This window comes from Vulpes vulpes, chromosome 10 (assembly GCF_048418805.1).
Source record: "Vulpes vulpes isolate BD-2025 chromosome 10, VulVul3, whole genome shotgun sequence".
Lineage (NCBI taxonomy): Eukaryota > Metazoa > Chordata > Mammalia > Carnivora > Canidae > Vulpes > Vulpes vulpes.
Window position 1 is genome coordinate 72,751,019 of NC_132789.1, and position 17,224 is coordinate 72,768,242.

Below are 17,224 nucleotides of genomic sequence, written 5' to 3' on the forward strand. Positions count from 1 at the left end.
CTCAGGGAATAAGTAAAACAATAGTGGAATCTGTTCCACAGTCCTAAGGACTCAAAAATAGAGACTGTTCCTTCTTAGAAACAGCAGGTTTAATTAAAACCTTAAAGCAAAGTTGGGTCAAAAAGACTATTTACTAGGCTTCATTTTCCTCAATCTTTATTTCTAACTACTTTCCCTTCAGGGATTCACTGGGCAAATCAAATAGACCAAACAAAACAAAACAAAACAAAACAAAACAAAAAACTGGTTTCTCCTCTGACCCCTTCAACCACTTGCCTCCAATATACAGACATTAACCATACACATTCCTTATGCTTCTTGTGAAAGATAAAAACTTATGTGAAATTTAAAAGTACATGTGAAAGGATTCCTTTCCTAAAGGACAGTTATTTCAGACAATTCAAATCCTCTTGTGCTGAACATAAACTCTAATAAACTCTTCACCTTAGGCCTCAATACCTGGGACTAATTTTATTGGTATAATAGTCACATGGGCCCAAAGGAACCAAGCAAGTACTTAGACCAGTAACTAAAGAATTACTTTTACAGCTAATTACTGTTATATAAAATAGGAATTTATAACTTGCATAAACTCCAATCCAGAAAACCACACAAAACATCTCCAGAAACCAAATGGATATTGGCCAAATTCCACCTCCTAGCAGCTTGTTTCTATCAGCATTCACATTTACTAGAGAAAATAGAGCTACTTAATGCTTTTGAAAGTCATTAGATTTTTCCAACAGGCACAAGAACTGCAGAATATATTTACATGTCACAAATAATTTCCCCAACCCCAACAGTATTGAAAGCACAGTAAACATCCTCGATAGTGCTTTTTCTTTTTCTTTCTCCTTTTTTTTTATTTACCGATTTAATGATTAATATAACTTAAATGCAAGAATTCCTTGTTCAGCAAAGCAATTATAACTGCCCTTTATTCTGGTAGAATAAATGATGAATATATTTGTCCCTTGGCAGCAAGTTGACTTTTATTTTCCAATTGGAAGATATTTCCTCAGTCACAGCAGTGACAGTAGCCATTAGCAGCTAAGTAGCTTAAGGACCCTATTTGACATAGCTTTTGCCAGACTCTTGCATTCCGTATGTCTGACACCGTTGCCAAAAGGAAAACTTGTTTATTTAAGAAACATTCAACAGAGTCCAGCCAAATTCACACTGGGCTGACCAGTGAGATGGTTGCCTCTAACTTGAGGCGTCTGTCACATACCAGGCAAAGTGTCACTTTTTCCAGTACTACTGGATGATTGCAGGTAGCTCTGGATGAACTAGTGGCCTGTACTGTCCTTGTTAAAACTATGAGTAGCACAATAAAATATAATAGAAATTTAATAATTAAGAGAACAAAAGAACAATTACTAGAGATGATAGGAATTTAGAGTTTCTATCTAACTATTACAAATTATTCCTAGGACCCAGAAAGTTACATTTAAAAAAAAAAAGATTTCATTTATTTATTTAGATAAAGAGAGCGTGCATGTGTGGGAGGTGGGGTAGGAACAGAGGGCAGGGACAGGAAAGGAAAAGAATCTCTAGCAGACTCTGTGCTGAGCCTTGAGCCTAAAGTGGGCTTGATCTCACAACCCCAGATCATGACCTGAGCTGAAACCAAGAGTTGGACACTTTACTGACTGAGCCATCCAGGCGCTCAGGAAGTTATCTATTCTAAGCAGGCACTACCAGGGCCATCAACTAGTCTTCATTGTACCTTTTTGAAAACAGAAACGGGTACCTTTATACTAGGCCAATGCAACCCACACCAAGAACCCCACTTGCTACTCTTGGCCTTCACAATTACACATGGCTCTGGCCAAAAGCTCATCCCCTGAAAGCAATGTGCTATGGCCCCAGTGCCAGATGTAACTAATGCACACAAGAACTACATGCAGAATCTTTAGCTTTTCAGCTCTTCATGAACCTCAACCATTTCTAGAACTGGTGCCACTAGAAGGAGGAAAACATTCTTTTTTTTTTTTTTTTTTAAATAAAAAGGATGATTATAACATATGTCTGGTTATTTTTCTAAATGCTAACAGCCAGGATAATTTGGGAAAGTGTGATGACACTTAAGAGCCAGAGGCAAAACTATTCTGGGGCAGAAGAATTTAAATTCTCCAACACCTTCTTGACTAAATCAGTAAGGACTTAAGACCACACGACTGTCACTTCAAAAATTAGATCCAGAGTATACTTTTCCACACTGGAAAGGCTGGGTAATTAGAATGGAAGGGGTGTGGGAACTAGAGTGTGAAAATGTTAGGCAAGCAATAGAGTTTACTTATATCAACCACCTATAGTGCAGTCTATGCTTCCAACATAAAACCCACCAAAGATTCTTATGTAAAACTGAACCACCTACACTCAAGTTTCTGATCACAGCAACCAAATGCGTGGTTCAGCTCGGCACTTTTAGCAATAGAAATAGGCTCCTGAATTATAAAGCATATCATAATATTATTCTTAATAATTCCCAGAAAACCTACAAATGAGAACCAGATCAACTTTTCAAACATATTCAGTTCCTCAGATATTAACATACTAGCCTTACAAGCTCTGATCACTTGGGCAAGACCTAAGCAAAAATCAATGCAAATAAAGTCAAGTATGAACATCTAAAACAGTGAAGCACAAAACAGATGGTCTTACTTGTCGGGTCAGGCTTTACAGCTCTGATGCCAAAGAGAAGTAAGTGACTTAATTAAGCTGTGCCGACTAGGCTTCCTGACCTCAGGCCATTACTTAACCAGTATGATGACACAGTGGATTATAAAGACTAAATGGACATATGGATGCACGGGGAACTCTGCAGGGCTCCTTGCCTTCATAAACGGCATTAAGAAACACTTCATGTTACACAAAAGCAAAGCAGCTGCAAAGGTCAAAGAGCTTTGATAAATATGCAGAAAGGGGTGTAAAACTATGAAGTAAATGTAGAGGGGAGAGAATGTCCCAACACTAACATTTTGATTTTGTTTTTAAATTAAAATATCTGATCAATGAAATGATGCCTCCCTCTATATATATTCAGACCTGGTGACATTGTGCATAATCATCAATGCATGCAAACTGTATAAAACATGACTAAAACCAATCTTTTATCTTCAGTCTCTAACTCCCTTAACAACATTAACAAGCAATCTACATAGTATTTCCTAAGTGACCAATATTTAGCTTCATTTTCCTCTTTAGAAGATGTAAAACTAGAATTTCTCTGTTTTGTTTTTTTTTTTTGGCCAACTGAACAAACTAATATACCCAAAGATATACTACTATCCCCCATATAGCATACTAGAGATTTCCTGTAATAATTTATTTTCCAGTAATAATTTTTAATCAATTTCTGAACAATCATTAAGTGCAACATCTCAGATAGACTAGAGTTAAGTCTGGCTTTGCCATTTAGTTAGTAGTGGGTTACTTCTGGCAATTAGTGTTCTTCATTGAAGATACAGAAATAACACGTATTTGATAGGGTTGTTATGAGGATTAAAATAGGCAATTTTTATAACATGTTTAGCATGTTTCATGGCACACAGTGGAAGGCCATCTATTTAAGTAAAGAAGATTTGGTTAATTTAAGTGATCACACGAATATCATTAAAGATCCACAAGTCCCTTAAAGTTTGGAAAGGGAACTCTGAAGTAGAGGCATATTACAAGAAGGAAATACCAAACCAAAGTAGGGAAAACAAACACCTCAGCAGTGAGAGAAGGGAGCTCTTAACAATGAACTTCATTCAGTGAAGGACAGTCACATGAAGGAAGCTGCTCAAAAAGTAAAGGTTTGGCAGCCTTGTGAAGATACACTAAAAGAACATTCTTTACAACTAAAGAAATAAATCATAATGAATGGTTAACAAGACTCAAAAGACAGGGTGCATTTAGCAGAAAAGGATGAAGTTATTTTAAGATGGGAAAAACTGAAGAGTTCTAGGAGAAAGTCTTCTATGCTTTTCATAGTGCATTAAAAAATAATAAAAGATATGTCTAGTTACCAACAGACACATAGATGTCTCAGTAACATTGCTTCTAACTCTATGGATTTCACTGAGAGTCTTTCAAATTTTTAAGGTAAGTGTGTCTCAACCTAAAGAAACGATGGAGCAAACATGCTTCATTACTAGAATTTTTAAGGTAAGTGTGTCTCAACCTAAAGAAACGATGGAGCAAACATGCTTCATTACTAGGATCACTTTACTGCTTAATCAGTCCATTTTTGTCAAAAAAGACCTCAGTCTCTGATCATTCTCTTGCAAAAAAATTAAGTCATGCTATTTGGACATTCGTAAAATAAGTTTATAAAGCTTTGTGTTAAACTAGTCTCCCATCAAAGAGAAAATAAGACAACAAAAACAACAACAAAAGTATGTCACTTGTACTTAATTAATTATATTAAGGTATCTAAGGCGTTTTACCTTTAAAATATGCATTTATATGTAATACAATAGCAAGCTCTGGATTGGACAACCCTGCTACATTAGGGAAAAACAAATATAAATAACTAAAGTTTTACCAAGTATTATTTTATTCATTAGTTGTCTATCATTCATTCAACACATATGAATTTACTGGGATAAGAATCAATGAAATGTAAAAATCCCTGTCTTCATGGAACTTACCTCCTAGCAGAGGAAGAACCTTAGTAGGGTCTATTTCAGAAACAAGCTATTTTGACTGATTTGATTAAAAGCTTATTTGAAAACATCATAATTAAGTAGTATGCATTTTAATTTATATAAATAAGGTCTGAATAAAAAAGCAGTTTATCTTGAAGGCCCTCTACTTAACCTGCAGCTAAAACTACTTAAGTGCTTAACATTTATTTTGCATGATCTCATTTAATTATCACACCCACTTTATTATTTTTTTTAAAGATTTTATTTTTTTAAGGTAACCTCTACACCCAATGGGGGTACTTGAACTCACAACCTGAGATCATAAGTCATACTCTACTGACTAAGCCAGCCAGGTGCCCCATCATCACATTAACTTAATGCAATTATTTTTATTATTCCCATTTTCCAGAAGAAACCAAGGAAGGCTTGACTAATTTGTCCAAGAGCACATAGTGGTAGAGGCAGAATTCTTAACCACTGATCAATTAGTCACACTCATTCATTCAACAAATGTTTACTGAAAGCCTTCTAAAGAACATAAATGATGGTAGGTGCTGAAGATATGATCCCTGCCCTCACCTAGCTTACATTTTAGTAGAGTAGACCATAATAAACTAGTAAACCAATATGCAATTATATTAAATGCCAAGAAGAATACAAAGGGAAAGTGAAAGAGAAAAGGATAGTCACGGAAGGCCTCTCTGAGGAGGTGGCATTAAGCCCAAATTGGAAGGATAAAGAAAAAACTAGCTAGGAATGAAATGAAGAACAAAGATTCTAGGAAACTAAATTAGCAAAAGCTGTGAGCCAGAATAATATTAGCAACCAAACTCAGAGCCGGAAGGAGGCCTGTATGGCCAGTACATGGTCAGTGAATAAGAGAAAACCTCTCTTTCCCCTGCATCTCATCTTAGTGAGAGACCAAATTACATAGCACTTTCTAGCCAGGGAGAACCATAATTTAATGACTCAACAAGAGAAAAGGGACTGTGATAATAATCATGCCAAGACAATAACCAAGACTATCAAAAGCAGACTGGGACATACAGTCATTCTATTTACTAGCCTTGGTGAGTAATGTGGACTTTATTTATTAATTTTAAAGATTTTATTTATTTATTCATGAGAGACACAGAGATGTAGGAAGAGGGAGAAGCAGGCTCCCGACAGGGAGCCTGATGCGAGACTCAATCCCAGGACCTTGGGATCATGCCCTGAGTTGAAGGCAGACACTCAACCACTGAACTACCCAGGCATAACTATCTGTCTATTTAGATTTTTATTTATTTGACAGAGAGAGAATACAAGCAGGGGGAGCAGGAGAGGGAGAAGAAGACTCCCTGCTAAGCAGGCCCGACTCAGCACACAGCCTGATCCCAGGACCCTGGGATCCCAGGACCCTGGGATCATGACCTGAGCCATGGGAAAGATGCTTAACCAACTGAGCCCTCCAAGTGCCCCATGTGGACTTTATTCTTAATGGAATGAAAGTCATTTAAAGGGTTTTAAGCAGGGGAGTGACATGCTCTAATAGATATTTTAAGAAAATCACTCTTTAAATTTATTTTTAAAAAAATCGTATAAGAAACAGATTGGAAGAAGGGTGAGAATGGAAACAGGAGGCTGGAATGGTTGTCTATATAAGAGATACGTTGAACTAGGTTGGTGGCAGTAAAGTGGAAACAGAATCAGGAGGTTTGCTGATAGGTTGGCTGGAGAAGTGAGTGAGAGGGAGAAATAAAGAACAAATCCTAGTTTTCTGACTTTGGCAGCCACAGGGATGGCACTTACCATTTGAAAAAACAAACACTAGTATTGGATATTGACTTAGAGGCATTGTGTATCCCTGAACCTTTTTTTAAAAATCTAGTTCAGGGGTGCCTGGCTGGCTCAGTCAGTGGAACATGTGACTCTTGATCTTAGGGTTGAAACTTCGAGCCCCAAGTTGGGAATAGAAATTACTTAAAAATAAGATCTTATTAAAAAAAAAAAAGAAAAGAAAAAAAACAACCTAGTTCCAAGTCCAGAAGCTCATGGCAAATACTGCAGAGCATGTTATCACAAAAAACCTTAATTGTAAAGTCTTGGACACTGCTGCTATAGGCCCAATTTTCCCTCACAAACATCAGGCAGATGAATCAAAGGCCTCAACTGCATATATTGGCTCATAGAATCTTGAGTAGATTTTAAACTGCATGCCTCCATCCATGCCTATTTTCTTCCAATGTCATAACAGCTTAAATGATGAAATTCTTTAGTTTAGGTTTTTAGTTTTTCTTCTATGAGCTATGTCACCTAGTTCAGCAAATTCTAAACAAAGAAATGTCCATGAGCTACAGTGATATATTAAAGTAATATATAATGTGTTAGTGAACTATAGTGACATATTTAAATTTTAAAAATATTGGATAGTGCAAATACTGAGCATTTCTATCATCACAGAAAGATCTATTAATGCTATTCTAGAATCTCTAATATAGTAAACTATTCACAGGAAATCATGTATAACAGAAACAATAGTTTCTCCCAAGCCACTTGGATACCTAGTTGATATCCAAAAAAATATCCACTGGATTATCTAAAGCCTGTTATTGAGATATTTTAGAGTAGTCATATTCTAGGATATAATACAGACATTAGCTCATTTATATGAAGTCAGATAGCAGTAGTGCTCAGGATTACTACCATCCATGGGCACTACCTTTGTGAACTACTTTTAATAGAAGAGTAAATATGAGCTTTAACAGTGTGGTGGGGGTGGTGAAATGAAATAAGAGATTCTTTTGACTTCATCCATATTATGCTGGTAACAAGTCTCTTCTAGTAATGGCTCTCCCCTGGCTAATGTTCTGTTGTTAAAGTTCCCGTTAGAGCTGGGCTCTGCTGAGTTAACATTTGCACATACCAGACAGGATGCTAACATGAGGTTGGCAGATGATCTACTCTCACTCCTAGATTAAAGTCTTAAGAGGTTTTGAAAATGTACCAGTCAAGATGGGTTTTGAATGATTCACAGTTCAACACCATCTAGGAAGAGGCCAAGGCCATCCAAGAGAGCTATCAGATCTGAAATGACATGGGAAGTACTTGGGTCTGACTCTCCCAAGTGTTTATGATTTCTTCTAAAAATACAGAGGTAAGAATAAGATACATGGTTTTAAGTAATCAATAAATAAACTAATGAAGCTTTTTTTTTTTTTTTTTTTTAAGAGAGGGAACATGCATGAGTACGCAGGTGAAGAGGGAGTGGGGGAAGCTGGGGGAGTAGAGGGAGAGAGAGAATCTTAGGCAGGATCTATGCCTAGCACAGGGCCTGAGTCTCCATCTCACAACCCTGAGATTATGATCTGAGCTGAAATCAAGAGTCAGATGCTTAACCCACTGAGCTACTCAGGTGCCCCATTAAAGTAATGAAGCTCTGAATGGCTTCTCTACGTATCGGAATCAGAACTTCTCCATTAAAATTTTAGTACAGGGGAAAAAGGGGATAGAATTATCAAAAGGCTACTGTTTGATAACAGTGAATTCTTCCCATTAATTGATGTTCTACAAGGGAAGATGAAGAGGGTAATGAAAGGCAATTTGAGTACCTACTGTATACTGTGCACAATACTAGGCTGTTTCACATACTTTATTCCACTAATTCCTCACATCCAGAGAGATCAGTATTTGTATCCCCATCTTACAGATGAGCAAAGCTAGACCAAAGGGTTAGACTAATTTCACATAGCTATTGAGAAACAGAATTGGGTCCCTGCATGGCTCAGTTAAGCCTCTGATTCTTGGTTTTGGCTCAGGTCATGATCTCATGGGTCAGGAGACTGAGCCCTGCATCTGGCTTCCCCACTCAATGGGGAGTTTACTTGGGGATTCTTTCCCTCTGCCTCTCCCCCCATGCATGCTTGTGCTCGCTCTCTCTCTAAAAAATAAATATATAAATCTTAAAACAACAACAACAACAACAACATCAGAATCTACTCAGGCAGAAAAGGCACTGATAAAATGTCCACAATAGCCAAACTGTGGAAGGAGCCTCGGTGTCCATTGAAAGATGAATGGATAAAGAAGATGTGGTTTATGTATACAATGGAATATTACTCAGCCATTAGAAATGACAAATACCCACCATTTGCTTCAACGTGGATGGAACTGGAGGGTATTATGCTGAGTGAAGTAAGTCAATCGGAGAAGGACAGTGTATGTTCTCATTCATTTGTGGAATATAAATAATAGTGAAAGGGAATATAAAGGAAGGGAAAAGAAATGTGTGGGAAATATCAGGAAGGGAGACAGAACATAAAGACTCCTAACTCTGGGAAACGAACTAGGGGTGGTAGAAGGGGAGGAGGGCGGGGGGTGGGGGGGAATGGGTGACGGGCACTGAGGTGGACACTTGACGGGATGAGCACTGGGTGTTTTTCTGTATGTTGGTAAATTGAACACCAATAAAAATTAATTTATAAAGAAAAAAGAAAGAAAAGAAAAGGCACTGATATTTTTGCCAACATTCTCAAAGTGTGGTCCTTAAATTGTTATTGGTCCACAAAGATATTAATTAGAAGGGTGAATAAAGGATTGGAAACGTTTATGTCAATTTGACATGGTCATGACATTTCTATTGTATTTTACAAACATTCTGGTCCAACATGGATTTTGGAAATTTTAAAATCCAGTCTCTCATCATATTATAAGAAGCACTACACTCACCTATTGGCACTATGAGGGCTAGGACTCTGTTGTTCATCTTGTTCATCTTGGAATGAATATTCAACATGTGTACCATGCAAGATTTGCTGAAATACTGCACTGAAGTTCTAACCAAGCTTTTCGGACTCCATAGCATTATTTGCCTCCATGAACTTATCAATCAAATGCTTAAAATATCCTTAAAGAGGTCCAATTTCTATTTAAACATGTCTACGAGAAAATGTACAATTTGTCCTACATATATGTTGAGCTTTAAAGAAAAAGGAAGTTTTGCTTTTTCCTTTTCCAATACAATTGTTTAAAACAATAGAGAGGTTCGGTAAAAAATGGAATTTATTCAGTTCAAAATGGAGTTTATTTTGAAAAGTTATTTATTCATCATGCTGTTATGTATTTGAAATGACAATATACTTCAAACTCAACAAATAAGTTTGGGTGACCAAATATTATGCTATAATTTTTAAAAATGAATTATAAAGAGAACTAAGCAACATGGTCAAGAGTTATGTAAGAAACTATTCACAGGATAGTAATTTCTCAGAACAATAATGTTAAGAATTGTTTTAGAAAAGTTTCCAAAACTAGAGGTTTTTCACACAGGAATTAGAGCTCCTGGTTTCTCTTGTACTAAGTACAGAACACAGGGAATCATTTAGTGAATATGAACCACCCTTAAGTGTACCCCACTTTTTATATTCACATGTATCTTTCAAAAGGAAAACTGAAAATAATGATACTCTTAGACATATTAATGGGTGTGAACCTACCAAGTCTCAGTAATTAAGTTTAAGATGTTAGTAATTATACCATCTAAGTAAATTTCCACTTCAATTTCTTTCTTCATTGTTTCCTCTAACTTACCCTTCTTTTGTTAAGTCTTAATAACTTGCCAAAATATAACTGGAATAAAGTGCTTTAACTTCCAATTCATAATGAAACTTGTAAAAACTTGCAGGTATAAAAAAGTGCATGAGAAAAATGAATATGCTGTCAGACATATCATAATTGTTTCCCAACAGGTTCATTCAAGTTGACAATTATAAAAATTGTATAGAGAACTTTAAAAAGTTAGTCATAAAAATGTCTATTTTAAGTGTCTATTTCTGGGAGCTGATTCAGATAGAAGGAGAATAATTTTGAATACCAATCATGACATTCTTTTTATATTGTTTTTATACTGTCTAAAATTCTACTGATAGACATCTTCTATAACTACCCAACAAGAAATAGTATCACTTTAAAATGAACACAGAAAATTTGAAGACTTTGGAGACATGGATATAAAGGCCCTATTTTTCGGGAATCATCTGGTAATACTACACAGACATTAGATACATACATTTTAGAAAATATAGTTATTCACACATATATGAATTTAAAGATGTAACCATAATTTTCTAACATATATACATATACATATATATACATATATACACACACACACACACGTTAAGTATATTTAAATTATGCTGAAAATTTTTTGACATAGGGAAAGATACAAAGGAGGACAGACTCAGATTTTAAGAAAATATTTGCAGATACTTACAATGTGCAAAAGTTTTAACACATCCACAAATCTGTAAAAGAAAAAAATAAATGTTTTAAATGAGCCAATGGGGAAATAAATGGTCTTCTGAATTATAAACTGAATACCTACACTTTCTCTGAGCTCATGATCTCCTTGGCAATATGATGGACTTTACTTTTCATTCCAGTATCTTCATCCTGTGGATAAGAGTGCATAAAGAAAGCATTAACTCATAAAAGGATAATGAAGATCAGCTTTGATGTAAATTCGAACTCTGATACTTCTAGGTTTCTGATTTCATACTATATAACATCTCCAATGGCAAACATGAAGAATTAGATACAGTTATGAAGCATAATACCGGAGGAGCTGAGAGCAATAGGTGATTCTCACCACTATCAGCACTGGACTGATGGATTGTCTTGAGGAGCCTGAGCCTTGGTGGAGCACAACTGTCAATGGTTCAAAACTAAAAAGTCATATTCTACAGGAGAAATGACTCCTACAGGTATCACATAAACATGAGTTCTTCCCATTATCTAACCTAGGAATTCTTCCACTACCCTAAATTTCTCTTAACTGCTGGTAATCATGGCATCTCCTCACAAAGATTCACTGCTAGATATATACCCATATATATCTCCCCTCTGCTTCCTTTAAGATTTAACAAATCCCAAACATTCTGCAATACTGGTTTAAAACATATTATGAAACAAAATGTTATATATAACATTCAAGTTTCCCTCCTCCTCCAAGAATAAATACTAATCTTGCAGTGTGTATTTATTCCTTCCATGTTTTCATATTTAAGTTCTTATGTACTTAAGAACTTAAATACGATATAAAAAAATCCTAACTCTTCTATCAGAATATAAATATTATTATGCAAAAAATATTCAAGGTAGGCTATGAAACAACTATTTACAAAAAGTCTTTAAAGAGTTATTCATTCAGAATGCATTAATACTGCAGTCTAGTTAGCCTTAGATATTTTACCTTGCTATTTGATCTTAGCCCCCAAATTCTTTTTTTTAAAGATTTTATTTATTTATTTGAGAGACAGAGAGGGAGAGAGAGAGAGAGAGAGAGAGAGCACGCGCACACATGTGTACATGAGAGCATGAGCAGTGGGGAGGAGCAGAGGGAGAAGCAGACTTCCTGCTGAGCAGGGAACCAGATGTGGGGCTCCATCCCAGAATCCTGGGATCATGACCTGAGCTGAAGGCAGATACTTAACTGAGCCACCCAGATGTCCCTCAGATTGAGCCACCCATGTGCCTCTCAAACTCTATCTTTTAAGGAACAGTTAGATAGATGAATTTGACTTCCATCCACATTATTATTCCTCTTTTCTAAAACAGGTTGTTGGATGATCATGACCAACAGACTGAATAAGTTTTGCTCAACTGAGCAAGATGCAGCATAAGATACTCAGCTCCATTGACCAGCTACATTCCTCAGGAAGCAGTCTTAAGCACAGCCTTATCTTGCAGACCATGTATCAGTCATGTGCTAATAACCATGACTGTACACAACACTCATACACAGACACACACACACACAGGGATAATTGTTACTTTGAAAAATTTAGCAAGTCACTGCTTTCCTATTATAATGAGTTTCTTTATATCATCTGTAGCTAGAAAGTTTAATATTTGTAAAATACAGTATATCTTTTTTAAATTGAGAGCCAGAAGAAATACATTAAAAATGAAAAATGAGGATGCCTGGCTGGCTCAGTTGGCAGAGCATGAGACTCATGATTTCAGGGTTGTGGGTTTGCACCCATATTGGATGCAGAGATTACTCAAAAAAAAATTAAATCTATTTTTTTAAAAAAGACCTGAAAGAAATAAAGCCATAACTCAGCACTCTTATTTTCAAATGATGTGAGGTCCCTTAAAGGTCAAGAGATGCTAGCAATAGCTTTAAAGAAACTGAGGTATACTATAGACAGTGAAGCATTTGACTAGCAGAGCCACCTAAAATATATGCCACTTTTATACCATCTCTTCAAGTAGGTGTACTTTATTTTCAGTATTTCCCCTTTATTTACACTCCTCTTTCTAAGATTTGTTTATTCTTTGAGAGAGTGAGTGCAAAGGAGCAAGTGTGGTGGGGGTTAGGGGATAAAGGGAGCACAGAGCGAGAGAGAATCTCAAGCTGACTCCCTGGGGAGCACAGAGCTGGATGAGGGGTTCAGTTCTGGCACCCTGAGATCATGACCTGAGCCAAAATCAAGAGTCAGATGCTTAGCTGACTCAGCCACCCAGGCGCTCTTCCTTTTCTCTTTTAATAACTTTGCCTTTGTTAAGTTTCTACTCCAAACAATTTTTTCCCTCTTCAGGATCTTGCTCTGCCAGGTCTCATTTAGAGAGAACTATGTGATGACTCCATAATAAATGTTATCCCCAGGCAGATATCATGCTTCTGTTCCAGCAGAGGACAAAAAATACTTTAACTTAGAAAAACAATTACAGTGTGCCTGACATTCCTTATCTGTAAAATGAAAGTGCTGAATTTGCAACTTTACAATCTTAAGATTTAAACATTAAACATCTCAGGTGTGGCATGGCAAGTCCCTGAGACATAAAGTGGCATCGATTCAGAGTCACTGGAGCTGGTGAGTATGAAGGATGTGTTTCCCTTCTAGAAGCTGAGATTGTAAACTATGGGGGGGGTGGTGGTGTGTTTCTAAATGGTGAGTATTGGCATAAAGACAGACATGTAGGTCAAAGGGAAAAAATTGAGAGAAGCAAGCCCTTAATTTTGTCAATGGATTCTTAACAAAGTTGTCAAGACACTTCAATGGAAGAAAGAATTGTCTGGTTGGTTTTTGTTCAATAAATGGTTCAAAATTGCTGGACCAATTAGATATCCATAAGTGAAAAGATGAATTTATAAGCTGACACCACATAACAAAAATTAATTAAAAATGTACCCTAGACTTTAAGAGCTAAAACTATAAAACTTCTAGAAGAAAACCTTTGTGACCCTGTATAGGATAACAGTTTTTAGATATGACATCAAAGGCATGATCCATAAAAGAAGGAAATATCGATAAACTAAACTTCATAAATTTAAAACTTATGCTTAAAAAGACATGATAAAGAAAATAAAAGTCCCAGGTGGTAAAAAAAAAAAAAATTATAAACATGGTTCTGTGTCCAGTATATGTAAGTTTGTGAACTGACATTTCATTAAATATTTAAGAATAGCCAATAACTTTATGAAAAGATGCTCAATATAATCAGTCACCAGGGAAATGCACATTAAAACCACAGTGGGATTCCAATTCATATCCATAGAATGGTAATAAAAAAAAATCAGAAAATAGTGGGGCACCTGGCTGACTCAGAAGAGCATGCAACTTTTGATGTTGGGGTTGTGAGTTTGAGATTACTAAATTACTAAAGTACTAGATTATTTTAAAAAATAAATAAGCTAAAAAAAATCAGAAAGTAGCAGGTGTTGGTGAGGATGTGGAGGAAACTTTATTGCTGCTGGAAATGGGAGCCTTTATTCATATATTGTGATTGGAGGTTTTAGCCATCTTCTAATATCCTCAAAGACAGAATTTGTATTTCTTATCCTCCTTGTTATTCGGAGATCATTCCAAGAGGAAGGAGAGACTACCATCCTTACACTACCATTTAAAAATCTATAGTAACTGACTATCTATCATTTGATAGCAAGGTTAGTAGGAGAAAACAGCTCTACCCTCAGCCGATTCATTGCTCTACAGCTAAATTTGAAAACACTCCTTATCATTAGAACCCCAGGCCGCTCTTAAATTTCAGGTTCCCATTGAACTGTTGGAAATTCTGATCTGTAGGTCTGAGATGGGGCAGGAAAGTGGTTGTTAGAAGAGGAAATTAAGGATAAATTTTTGAAGAGCCCCAGCCTTCAAGAAGTGAATAAAGAGAACAGACCAAATACACAAATAACTATGGAATGTGCTGACCTCTTGAAGGAGGAAAAGATTTTAACAGGCAGCAGTGTGTAATTCAGGAAAAGATTCACAAAGAATAAAGCATCTGATGACCTTTGGTCATTCCTTAAGTCATCAAGTATCTGCATACTAGATACTACAGATAGCCACTCATCAAAGCCAGAAATCTGGACTCCTTTCTTCTCCACCTTCTTTGATCACAACTGAGTCCTGTCTATTAATCCTTACGAATATTTCCTTAAAGTTTCATTGATTCATACCTCTCTCCTTTAATATTATTGCCTCCTTATTTCCTGTTTACCCTACTGCAGGAACCTAAGTAGTTTCCTTGGCTCTAGATTTTTTTTTTTAACTCCACTGCAACCCAGTCTCTATACTGTCACAGAGTAACAGTCCTAAACTGTAAAGATAATCACTTTAATTCCCAGGTTGAAACACATTAGCAACTCCCTATCACCTATGGGCAACAAAGACTCAAGTTTCCTTTGCCATGTATCTGAGATACTTCTCAGGGTATCTAGTTATCTTCTGCTCCCAGACACAATATACTCTCTACTCCAGCCATAATGGCACCACCTTGCCAACTCCAAGTGTGCTCTGCCCTTGCATGTCTGTCCCTATATGCTTTTCTGCTTTGACTTCCCTCCTCACTTCTCCCCTCCCCAAAAGTTTCTGCCTGTCAAATTCCAACTTATTCTTTAAGAGGGTGCTCAAGGGTTTTTTCCTTTATGAAGGTTGCCTTCATATTCTCTCCCCACCACTGCCACAGGACAAGTTATTCTTATTAATGTATGTACAGAACTTAATCCAGTGGATTGTTTATTTACTGACATGTTTAATTCCCCCTAGTTTAGGACCTTGTATCCTTCTGCACATAGCACAATACCTGGTCCACTGTGCAACTGATATGCATGAATGAGCAAACGTATACAAGGGTGGCTGTCATCTCAGAATCTAAGGACAGAGCACAGTGCTTTTGAATATGTATTGAGTTAGAACTGGAGGGTATTCTGCTGAGTGAAGTAAGTCAATCAGAGAAGGACAAACATATGGTTTCAATCATTCGGGGAATCTAAAAACTAGTGAAAGGAATTAAAGGGGAAAGGAGAGAAAACGAGTGGGAAAAATCAGAGAGGGTGACAGAACATGAGAGACTCCTAACTCTGGGAAATGCACAGGGGTAGTGGAAAGGGAGGTGGGTGGGAGGATGGAGTGACAGGCACTGAGGGGGGCACTCGACAGGATGACCACTGAGTGTTACACCATATGTTGGCAAATAGAACTCCAATAAAAAATATACAAAAAAAAAATAAAGAGATTTATTAGAAATATTTTAAAAAAATAATATGTATTGAGTAACATGAAAATATAATCTGAAACAAATTATTAGGTCATTATAGATATTTCATCATGTAAAAAAAGGGTAAGGGGTTGGCCTAGATGATTAAGGCTTTTTACAATTCTAAAATTCTAGGCATCTATGTATTCTTTAGTCTACTTTTTAAACTAGGAAAACTCTAGAGCTAAAGAGGGATAGTAACTATTAGAAAATGATCCAATGGATTACAACCATTTTCAAAGTAGAAAGTCAAAGATAACTAAAAACCAGAACAAAGTAAAAAGTTCTGTATTATCTTCAACTTGTAAGAAGAATGACTTATTCTGACCCAAGTCAAACAATGATGGAAAAATACATCCCACTGTAAAACCTCGAGAGGCCGTATTTGGCATCTAAACTTTCCAGTTAATGACAGTCCTCACTTGCATTACTTCGCATTTCAAAGCAGATTGCCTGTTAAATAACTGCATCTCCCAGAAGTACCCTGCTGTGGAAGCTGAAACATTAGCCACAATGAAATTACTTTGTGAAGATCATAAGTCAAACAAATTCCAAAACAGAACCTTTGATGTGAAACCCAGTTTTATGTTCTGATCTCTTGATAATAGCTCAGCTTTGTAAATTCTTAACAGTGTTCTCCTCTATTCACATTTGTTCACTACAAGTAAAATCCAGTGAAATTTATCCATTATTTTTTAATATAGAATTCTTTTTTTTTTTTTTAAAGATTTTATTTATTCATGAAAGACACACAGAGAGGCAGAGACACTGGCAGAGGCTCCCTGTTGGGAGACCAATGTGGAACTCGATCCCGGGACACTCCCCCCCACCCCCATCATGACCTGAGCCAAAGGCAGATACTGAGCCACCCAGATGGCGCTAAATAGAATTCTTAAAAGGCCTCTGCTATGCTACTCAAGGGCTCTACTAAAAAAGCAAAAAAACTGAACAACCAGATCTGCCTTCCTCAGGCATCTTTATCATTAAATTATCCCCCAAATGAGGTAACACCATGATTAACCTAGAAAGGACAAAGTTTTCTTGGGTTTTCATCCCTTTCT

The 17,224-nt window shown here is 36.5% G+C and overlaps 1 protein-coding gene across 2 annotated transcripts in view; it reads right to left on the reverse strand.

The window, feature by feature from the left end:
* The window catches only part of FGD6 (FYVE, RhoGEF and PH domain containing 6), a 113,204-nt gene that overhangs the window by 50,981 nt on the left and 44,999 nt on the right, over positions 1-17,224 (reverse strand). For both annotated transcript variants that reach the window (XM_026013002.2, XM_026013001.2), the window contains exons 4-5: positions 11,002-11,069; positions 10,891-10,921 (exon numbers count right to left, since the gene is read on the reverse strand). In XM_026013002.2, coding sequence (XP_025868787.1) covers positions 10,891-10,921; positions 11,002-11,069 — 99 coding nt within the window. The remainder of the gene's footprint in view (positions 1-10,890; positions 10,922-11,001; positions 11,070-17,224) is intronic.